Below are 10,906 nucleotides of genomic sequence, written 5' to 3'. Positions count from 1 at the left end.
AACTTTCATTTATATTATAGAATGAAAAAATTCTTATAAAAAAATTTAGATTACCTCTTTTATGTTTAAAAAGACACGTGAGTCATCATATTGTATTTTTCTTAAAACCATTCTACTTATATTTTTATTTTTTAAAATTGTTTTATTTTCTGACCTTGCCTAAATTAATAATTCATGATCATTTTATATTCTAAACTTTTTAAGAAATTTTGGGTTTGACCTTAGGAGTTAGGATGCACGAAGTCGTCCGGGAAGAAGAGACGGATGAGGGAGGTATCGTTGGTCCTTCATGAACACCATCCGATGTTGTGTAAGACCATATGAATACCACATTTCGGCGGGTTATTGAACCTGTTTCACCCTTAAAAGCCTAAGCAATAACTAGTTGTAAGTTGTGCTGTATTGAAGTGTATGAGTTGAAAGATATGTATTTTTAAGTGTTTAATATTAGAGGGTTGCAATTAAAAACAGAAAGAAGTGGTATCTGACGTCTATACGGTATGTGGGATGAAAAAGCAGGAAGAATGGAGTCATTCATCTTTATAATGATATTGTATAAATTTTAATAGATTATATATATATAATTATATCTCATTGATCTTATGGAATAGTAACCTTTAGTGTGTTATACTTTTGGCCAATATTTCATATACTTTGGCAACTTTGGTCTGTCTCCTAAGATTTTGACATACAGTAACCTTTAGTGGGTCACACTTTTGGTCCTATATTTCCTATACTTTTGTCAACTTTCGTCCGTCTCCTAAGATTTTGACGGGTGTTGCTAATAAGACACCTTTTAGACACCCTATTATCACTTTTATAAAAAATCAATCTATAATCAACTACTTATAATCAGTTTTTTCGGAAAACAATGCAATTTCAACCAATAAAAATATTTTAAAAATTAATTAGGGTGTCCATATGGTGAATTGGGGTGTCTTATTAGCCAACCCCGATTTTGACATGTAACTCACCGCATCTTGTAAATAATTAATTCACATAACACTTTTGGTCCAATGGCTTCGATTTTCTCTACTATTTGCCAAAAAGGTTTCAAGAGTTTGTCATTTTTTTGTTTCTGACATTTATCAAATCTGACACCTCAAGTTTTTTGCCACATTAGTTTGTGGAGTTGACGCTTTTGGTCCCTCACCTTTGATATTCTACTATACGACCATACTTTCCTCAAAACATTATACACATAGAAAAGAAACAACAAACGAAAAAAAAAAACTAAAAAAACACCGAAATATGTAAACATGAAAAAAAAATTCGGACCGTCTCGAAGAAGCACGGATCACTTATAGTTTAAATGAATGAAATCATGTTATTATACATTTATTATAAGAGAAATTAAATATCCTTATACTTTTTTTTTCTTACAAATCTTCCTACCCAATTAAATAGTGACATTTGTAATATTTAATGCTCATTTAATAAAAGTTAATGATATTTTATTATACTAATATGACAAACCTAATCATTTAAATGGACAAGAGTATTGATAGGAACAAAAAAGTAAAAATATATTTAATTTCTCTTATTTTAATAAAATAAATTAAAGTTAAATAGACAACACTATCTTTGACACAATAAAATATATAAAAAATCTACAAAATTAAACATAATCTAAAAATATTTATTTTGATTTAATAGTAATAGTAGAAATATTTTACGGCTACAATTGCACATATAAATACGCGCACGGATTCACCAACCCATCAAAGAATTCATTAATTGTAAGCAACAAAAAGTGTTCTTAGAAAAACCAAACTACACAACCCTCAAAATCCTCATCCCAAATCCATTCACAAACTCAATCGCCAAAATCTAGAGATTATAAACTTTCAAGTCGAAGATTTAGAGGTAGAAACCCCAAATCCATATCTATCAGTTGTCAGACCGATTCAATTTTGATGTATCATCAAGACACCGACTGGGCAATCGACGCCGCGGCGGCGGTAGCGGCGGAGTCTACATGGACACGATACGAAGATAAGTTGTTTGAGGACGCGTTGGTGATGTTCCCAGACGATGTAATCGGACGGTGGCAGAAGATCGCCGATGCGGTGCCGGGTAAGACGGCGGAACAGGTCAGAGCTCATTACGAGGTGTTGGTACATGATTTGCTTCAGATTGATTCCGGTCAAGTGGAGTTACCAAGTTACGCCGATGATGATGGCGACGAGTCGTTTCTGAGTTGGGACCCCGAGTTGCGAGCGAGTCAGATCTCGTTTGGAATGACAAAAGGATCTAAACATGGAGATGGTGAAAGAAAGAAAGGGACACCATGGACGGAAGAAGAACACAGGTACTTTCTGCTTAATTACTTATACATTTTGATCAATTCCATTCCACCATTTCATATCCCAAATTTGTGATTCTATATTGAATTGTGGATAATTTTGATTCGAATTTTACTTTGTCAACAGATTATTTCTGATCGGACTGCAACGGTACGGAAAGGGAGACTGGCGGAGCATTTCAAGAAACGTTGTCGTTTCACGGACGCCAACACAAGTCGCTAGTCACGCTCAGAAGTATTTTCTCCGGCAGAATTCGATGAAGAAAGAAAGGAAAAGATCAAGCATCCATGACATCACCACCACCACAGACACCATCGCGGTGCCGCCACCGCCACCACCATCGACGAACTTCCAAGGAGGAGCAACACCGCAATTGGGGTATGAACGTCAACACAACTTTGGCTACCCTATGTAAAATTAAAACTTAAACATCCGTACAAATTACAAAACTAGCCATACATATAATAGGACAAATTTACCCTCCCATTTTAACATTCCAATATAAATTTGTAAAGTTTTAGTTTTTTTTGAGAGTTTGAGACACAAGAGATTTAGATATTAGAGTATTTAGGGTGTTTGGATGTGAATTCTAGTGTGATTAATGTAGTTTTAAAACTCGGAATCAAACAATTATTTTATTAATTGTTATGATTAGTTTGATAAGTTAATATTTATAGTACGGAGTTGAATGGAATATATTTATGGGATTGAGTTTTTAATCTTTTAATTTAAGTTTTCAAGTTTTATAAAAATTGTGAATACCAAGACAATAGGGACATAGGAGATAGAATGATGTTGATGGCAAATGGAGCTTTTGACTATTGGATAAGTCATTGACTTGTGAAAATGAAATATTTTTTGGCTCATTCTATCACATATTCGGCTATTCGCAATCAAAATCTATTTTTCTTCCCTTGCAAGTACTTCAAGATTTGGTAGTTATTCATTTTCATGTGTTTGGTTGTTGGATTAACTTGGAGTGTATTTTGTTTAATGTCGTTTTCAATATTTATTGTCATTCTTTGTATATTACGACAGATGTGTAACCTCTTTGAATGTGTGGTTGTTGTCATTGATTGATCAAGATATATCTTGTCCAAGTTTCTATCAATAATCTTTAAAGAATGTTTCGTAATTCGTACTTGATTATTTCAAATAAAAAACGACATTTTCTAGGGTTGGAAATCAGCCATGAGTCCTTGACTTTATGGGATTCAAAATTAGATTAATTATAGCCTCAAAGATTTCTTGAAGATTCTAAACTTGTCATGATGTGCAAGAATAAGGAGATTCTTGATCTTAATTTGAAGTATATTGGAGGAGTATGTGCAATGTTGCTTAAGTGCAGGTGGAGGATTCTGTTGGTAGTTATATGGTTGCATTTAAGAATAAGCTTCATATGATTAAATATAATGTAGGAGTTTGGTACTTAGAAAGAAAAAAAAAATCCAAGGACCTAAAGAAAAAGATTTAAAAAGAAACTCAAAAGACATCAATGCCATCTAAAGAGGTATTGTGACTTGGGATGAGTTGGAATTGAATATTAATTATGTTAAAGAATTAGGGGATATGGAATGAATGTAAAAACCCAGATTTAGCTTCAGAACTAAAATTTGGTGGGAGATCCAAAGTGATAGAACATTTTTTTTTCGAGAGTATTATAAAACAAAAAGGGAGACAAGTTTTTTTATTCATGGTATTATGGTAGATGAGTTCTCAAAACCATCCCGTAGAGTCGCAAAAATTGATATAACAATTCAATTCGAATCCAATTCAAAATTAACAGGGATTGAAATTTTCAACTCATTTAAGTTAAATGGGTCAATCCATCTCACTAGTTAAATTAAATATGTTGGATTTAGTAAAAATTATCAACATGTTTTTAACCCGTCAACTCATTCAACAAAAATATATAATTTAATAAATATTTAAATATCATTATGTATTATTATTTATGTTTAAAAATAATGCAGTCTAGTTATTTCTATTTATGAATTGAAATTATGTTTTTGTTATTGAAATTTTATTTAAGTTTGTAACTAATTTAAGTGGTAAATTTGCTAGTTAATTAACTTATTTTTGGTTTTAAATAAATTAACCCAAGTTTAATCTATTAATTTAATAGGTTGAGTTGGAAACTACTTAAACAAGTCAATCCATTATCCATGGACAACTCGTTTATCTAAAAAGTTGGATTGGATTGGAATTTTCAACCCAGTTAATAAATGGATTGAATCCGAACACAACTCAAGTCCACTCATTGTCAACTCTACCTTCATGTGTCAAAGATGAATTCCACTCGTATTTTCTAAAAACTTTAGGTTGATCGAGAGGCTCAACCTTCACAAGAAACCGAATTATATACCAATAGTTGTAGCGACCAACTTTCTAACATTGATGCCTCTTTTAGATGCGAGGAGATTAAAACACTTGTGTGTGATTTTGGTTATGTAAAATCACATGGCCCTAATGGATATACATTTGAGTTCTTTAATATTCTTGAGGTGGATGCCACAATGTTGTTCCAATATTTTAGTTTCATTTTGAAGGAGTGTAATCCGTCCCTTTTATTTCACATTAAAAGTTCTAAACCCCAAGTTTATAAAAGATTATTATCACAAAATCCTTTATTTGCTATGGATTGTTATGAAATTTATGGAAATTCAGAAACAAACAGATATTTCAACTGGAGAGTACATCACCACCGAGCAGGACTGAATGCATTAAGTCCATGGTATACTATTGGTTAAAACACAATGGTAAAAATGTAATTGGGATGATTTGTTAGTATCTCCTTTTGCTGGTTTGTAACTATCTAACTCTTTGTATCTTGTTAATTGGTCCCTCATCTAGTTACTTGCTAGGTGGGGGTTCCTCTCTTATAATATATTGCCGTTTCAAAAAAAAAAAACATAATCCTTATAGGTTTATATTAAAAAATTATTGGTAAACTTTTGACTAATCGTCTTGTGAGGTGATTGGGACGTGGTTAATAACTTAACATGAAGCAATCCATCTTCATTAAATGACATCACATTTTAGATGACCTTTGGATATTGAATGAAGTTATGAGTTTATATAAACAAGAAACGAAAGAAGTTAACGATGTTTAAAGTTGATTTCTAAAAATAATATGATTCATTGTCTTGGGGATTATCTATATGAAGTGCTCTAAAAGATTGGGTCCGGTTTGAAATGGATGGGTTGGATTTGTGCTTGTGTAAACTTTTGTATGCCTTTCATTTTGGTTAATGGGTCTCTGCATAATGAATTTAAAACTGAACGGGGTTTATGACAAGGTGATTTGTTATCCAATTATCGCTACGAGAGGTCTTCATGTCGCTTTACCAAAAATTTATTTCTCATGAGTTATTTTTCTTGGAGCTAAAATGGGTAGCACATGTTTGGCTATTTCCATTTTTATACGGATGACATTATGTTTCTAGGTGATTGGTCGCAAAGATAAGTCTAGAGGCATTTAAGGATTCCCAAATATGTCTATCTAGCTTCCGTTATAAAATCAACTTTGATGTTGGAGTTGCTTTTCATGAGGTTGAAAATCATGGATGATCCTTAATATGATTTTGGTATCTCAGATTTCCGGTAGGAACTAACATGTCTCGCGTTGAAGGTTGGAAGGTGGTAATAAAAAAGTTAACTACTAACTTTCTAATTGGAAGTTCAAGACTTTATCGGCGGGTAGTGGACTTAATATGCTTTAATCCATTTTGGGAAGTATTAAGATCTAATACGTGTCCATGTTTAAACCACCATAGATAGTCATTTATAGAGTTGGAATCATGATGAAGCAGTTTTTCTGAGGAGTTTTGGTTTTTGTTTTTATCTTGAGGTAGTTGGAAAATGTGTTAGCTTGCAAAGAAGAATGTGGTCTTGGAATTCGAAGCGTGCTTGCATTTAATAGGGCTTTTCTTTTCAAATGGAGATGACATTTTCTTGAAGATGATGATGCTTTGTGGGTTGGAGTTATCATAGCTATTAATGGAGAATATGGTCGTTTAGGACAAATTTTGTAACTTATGCTAACAATAAACCGGAAAGAGAAGTTTTTGTAATGGAACCGCAATTACCGATTTACCATCTTTAAACAAATTTTGACTAATGGTGTTTTAGTGTTAGAGATTTAAACCATCAAATTGGCAAAGGCCATTACAATGCTTGTACATTACTCTCAAAACAAGTTATTAGTAAAAATGCTTAACAGAGAAAATGATATATCCAAACACAAGTCTTATTTTGCGAAAAAGACCCAAAATAAGCAATTATAGCATTTCCAAAGTATCGATTTACGCCTTGAGCCCATCTTCAATCTTTCGTACGGTTGCTCTCGTAGAATGAAAAGACGCATCCAAAATACCCTCAAAGATACTAGTGTTAAAAACACTTGTAGGAATCAACTGAGTGCCAGCATTGGCACTTCCAAAAGCTGAAATTGCCAACGCTGGTTCCGTAGTGTCATTATTATATTGAAAATGAACAAGTCCTTTGGGAAAAACAAAAATATCACCTATTCTGAGGCTTTGTTTAAAAAGATTATTACTAGTATCCACAAACCCTACTTGGAGAGTTCCCGAAACAAGAAACATAAGCTCAGATGCCCGAGGATGGATGTGGACTGGATTGATCGCGCCTACAGGAAACTCGAGAACTGCATACGAAACGCTTTGTCCATTAAGTGTCGGAAGCTCGTTCATACTCACTTTCAATGCCGTAAAAGCTGTTGGATATTCGCCACCTACCAATTGACGCATCCCTGTGAACGTGAAGTTGTTGGCATCGATGATGGTGTTGTTTGGGACCACAAAATCAGCAAGGATGTCAGGATCACTGGCTATCGTTGAATAAAATATAGCAAACACAAAAACTATGCCGAGCTTTATTTCTACTTTCGAAATCATCTTAAAATTTAAATTGGTGGAAAAAAATTGGACTCCTATTTTACAAATTTGGGATTTGATTTTCTTATAAGGTGTGCCATGGAATTTGGGGATAAATTCTTTGGAGAATACAATGTTGCTCATTGAGCTGTCTTCTAGGGAGTTATGTTTATTTCTTTTGTCATTTCCGTAAAATACATTATTTTTTAAACTTGTTTGTTTGTTTTTTCTTATATTGGCATATTGTTTTTATTCTATTATGTGTTTTTAATTGAGAAGTTTACTGTTGAAAGTCTTGATGTCAATTTTCTCATCTATATATATGGAGAGACCAAGGAAACTTTTAAACCATTAAGATTATCATTCTATGTAGCAAGACTTAAAAATCTGCATCAAATAAAAGTAATATTTGTTTTCTTTTAAACAGTTAAAATTTTCTTAAAACATAGTAAGATGCTAATTAATATAAGATGTTAGATCAACAGAAACACATTACATACAAGAAATAGCAAGACAAAGGATTATGAAGTCAACAACCCAATTTACTCTAGCCTTAGTTCTTCTATTTAGATAACCAAAAGAAAAACTGAGTGACGATTTTATCAAAGATCGTCGCTTTCTTTAGTTCTTATTAAAAAAAATCCAAAATTTCCAAAAATTTAAGAGAACTCATAGGAAAGTACGACGCATCACATCAAAACACTTTCTTTGCACTGTTGAAGGAGGCGTGGAATCAATCCAACTATTGATATCAACAACTGATGCAAGCAAAGGCACATCACAATTAAGTATCTTTTAAAATCCATTGGCCATATCAAGAACCTCCCCTTAGTTGACAATTACCAACCTTTTATCTAAAAAAACGGTTCCAAATATATACCTTTGGTTCGAAGTTGCAAATTATCATGTAAATATTGACTTACATGCCATTAAATAACGACTATTTGATGTGCTATCAAAAAATGCATGTTCAACATAAATAGATTTTATCATACGAACCTAAAGAGCATTAGTCTCCATAAAAAAGAAAAAGAAAATGAACACCCACCTCTACTTTGAAGAGAAGACATATACTAAACATAAATAGAGAAACCATGTCTAAGCCACATTTCTCTGTAGAAACCTTCATTTTCTCCATTTAATCTAAGTCAATTTCTTCTCAACAACTTCATCTCCCAAAAATATATATTTTTAAAGGATTCTAAATAATTGTTAACTGGGAGCCGAAATACAGACATAATAAATCCCCTTGCTACCAAAAAGGAAAGTTTGGTAATGAAGTTTTTAACTATTTCTTTGTGTTTTTTTTGTTTAAGACTAATTAGATCTCATGGACATACTAATACTAAGGTATATAATTTGGGCTACACCCCACAATACTAGCAATATCTTCCACTTGTGGTTGGACGACAACAATCCCCATTAATTTAATTTTTCGAAAATTGATTTTAGATGCAAGATAAAAGCACCTAATAATCCGAACCAAACTTCTAGCATTTTCATGCGACCATTCGCCTAAGAACATTACATCGTGTATATAAAAATTAGGACACCTCCAACCCATTGTTTCCCACATTACCTCCATGAAACACATTCTTGGGAATAACTTCGTGTAAAGCAACTTGAAGGCTGAAGCTCCTGCATAACAATAATGAATAAGAATGGATAAAAAAGTATCTCCTTGACATAATCCTCTATGATATTTAAATTCACTTGTCGGAGCTTTATCTACAAAAATATATGTCAACGAAGATTTAGACAAGACCGTATCCAACCCCTCTACTTGTTACCTTCTTCTTTGCATGTTATGATTGTTTTTCAGAAATTGCAACTTTTTCTTAAAACCTATAAGGTGATTATTCGAAGTCATCCAATAGGAAATATGCGAGCTCTTAAAAACATCTTCCTATCTATCCAATAAACATAATATATGTAGCAACTCCATGAATGTGTCATGATAATTCACTGTGTTTGTCATGGGTGAAATTTGAGCTCATAAACACTAAGTTATCAATATGAGCATTCTAAACACGATGACATGTTAAGCTTCTAATTCAATATGAGGAAAATAACTATGAGTAGATAAAAACATATATTATTTTTAGTTTTAGCCAAAGTAACAACATTTTAAGCATGTCAAGAAGTCAACTATCAGGAAAATCACCATATAAATCTAATATGATCGATATATGTTTGTGAGGTTGAAATTACTAAAGAAGTGTTTTCAAGCTATGTTTGACAGATTAGTTGATAAAAAATAATATTTGGTAAAGATTACCCGATAATGTAGCTGGAAAATATAAAATGTCATAAAAAGACATACAGAAAGATGAATTGATATTATAAAACATGTATATAATACATTTTATTAAATAAAAGTATCAACAATAATCACAAGATACCAAGATAACTCAATATTATCTATTCCTAGCTTACATGATCTTGTTGTAATTTAAATGTTCTTATCATGTAATCAGTACTTAATATAAATAGTGGAATATACATCTCTCCATTCATTGAATATTGATTCATTAAATCCTTATATTGTATCAGACTATCTCTGATCCCTTCTCTTCATCTGATCTAACCGACCCTATCTTTCCTCACTGAAGAAGTTATGGCTGAGATTTTTGGCTTCTCCATAGCTCAAGTTATCTGGGATACGTTGGCGATTGCATACAACCACAACTCCAATCAACGTATGCAGAATCTAAAAGATTCTCACCGCCAATTACAGAAAGGTTCGTCATCTGTTTCTGACTATGGACGAAAATTTAAGTCTCTTTGTGATGAACTTGCAGCAATCGGTCAACCAGTGGAAGAAACGGATAAAACACATTGGTTTTTATGTGGTCTTGGTCCCTCTTTTGAAACCTTTTCTACTGCACATCGGGTTGTTAAGCCTAGGCCTCCCTTTCGTGATCTTATTTCTCAAGCAGAGCGTCACAAACTGTTCACGCGTTTTGTTCTTGGCACGATTGTCCTTCTGGTAGCGTTCAAGGCACAAGCCTCCGGCTCGTCTACTTCTTCAAATTGTGGAACTTCTGCACGTGGAGGCAGAGACGGTAATTTTAGTGGTCGTGGTAGGGGACGTAGATCACTACACTGCCAAATTTGCAGAACGGATGGACACTATGCAACATAGTGTCCCGACCTTTCTACATGTGCTCATCGTGGACCATCAACTGATGCAAACCTAGCTCAAGCCTTCCATGCGAAATGAAACACCCAAGAGCCTTCTTTTGATTGGTACGTGGACTCTGGAGCCTCCACATACATGAATCCATCAACTACAACTCTCACAACTTCTACTCCTTACACTGGACATGATCACATGACTTTTTGAAATGGTAATTATTTTGGTAAAAAATTGGTCAAGTACTATTCAACCAAATTGTATGAGATGATGTGGTGTTTAAAGTAATGCAAGTATCGAATAATGATCAAAGTGAGACAAGTGAGTTACAAGAAAAGTCCTTGATGCTTTATAGGATCTCCAACATAAAACCTTGGGAGGTGATAATGATCACATGCCTTGTTATTTTTATTGATTTGAATGTAAGATTACAGAAGTGGTGATGGTAATACGAATGCAAATGTACTAGTAAAGCTAATTATGTATGTAGTGTGGGGATTACATGTGTATTTATAGTCTAGACTAAACGACAATAAGTCTGATATTCCCGGGATCCTCTCGAATAAAAA

General features: G+C 33.2%; 3 protein-coding genes across 3 annotated transcripts; 2 read left to right on the top strand and 1 right to left on the bottom strand.

The window, feature by feature from the left end:
* Window positions 1–1,728: 1,728 nt before the first annotated feature.
* On the top strand, window positions 1,729–2,948 carry LOC145138848 (transcription factor SRM1-like). Its single transcript, XM_079072863.1, has 2 exons — window positions 1,729–2,311; window positions 2,433–2,948. The coding sequence occupies exons 1-2, from the start codon at window positions 1,917–1,919 to the stop codon at window positions 2,719–2,721; spliced, it is 684 nt and encodes a 227-aa protein (XP_078928989.1). The 5' UTR covers window positions 1,729–1,916; the 3' UTR covers window positions 2,722–2,948.
* A 3,662-nt stretch (window positions 2,949–6,610) lies between these two features.
* LOC145139300 (germin-like protein 9-3) lies at window positions 6,611–7,222 on the bottom strand. The gene has a single exon (XM_079073173.1). The coding sequence runs from the start codon at window positions 7,220–7,222 to the stop codon at window positions 6,611–6,613; it is 612 nt and encodes a 203-aa protein (XP_078929299.1).
* Window positions 7,223–9,818: 2,596 nt separating this feature from the next.
* Window positions 9,819–10,346, top strand: LOC145139299 (uncharacterized). Its single transcript, XM_079073172.1, has one exon. The coding sequence runs from the start codon at window positions 9,819–9,821 to the stop codon at window positions 10,344–10,346; it is 528 nt and encodes a 175-aa protein (XP_078929298.1).
* Window positions 10,347–10,906: the final 560 nt, after the last annotated feature.

The sequence above is a fragment of the Lactuca virosa genome, chromosome 9, assembly GCF_052849685.1.
Source record: "Lactuca virosa cultivar CGN04683 chromosome 9, Lactuca_virosa_CGN04683_v6, whole genome shotgun sequence".
NCBI lineage: Eukaryota > Viridiplantae > Streptophyta > Magnoliopsida > Asterales > Asteraceae > Lactuca > Lactuca virosa.
The sequence above is the reverse complement of the archived record's forward strand: the minus strand, read 5'-3'. Positions and strand labels throughout refer to the sequence as shown.

Coding starts and splice junctions, on each gene's coding strand:
- LOC145138848 (XM_079072863.1), top strand. CDS start 1,917: ATGTATCATCAAGACACCGACTGGGCAATCGACGCCGCGGCGGCGGTA. Junction 2,312..2,432: donor TGGACGGAAGAAGAACACAG/GTACTTTCTGCT, acceptor CTTTGTCAACAG/ATTATTTCTGATCGGACTGC.
- LOC145139300 (XM_079073173.1), bottom strand. CDS start 7,222: ATGATTTCGAAAGTAGAAATAAAGCTCGGCATAGTTTTTGTGTTTGCT.
- LOC145139299 (XM_079073172.1), top strand. CDS start 9,819: ATGGCTGAGATTTTTGGCTTCTCCATAGCTCAAGTTATCTGGGATACG.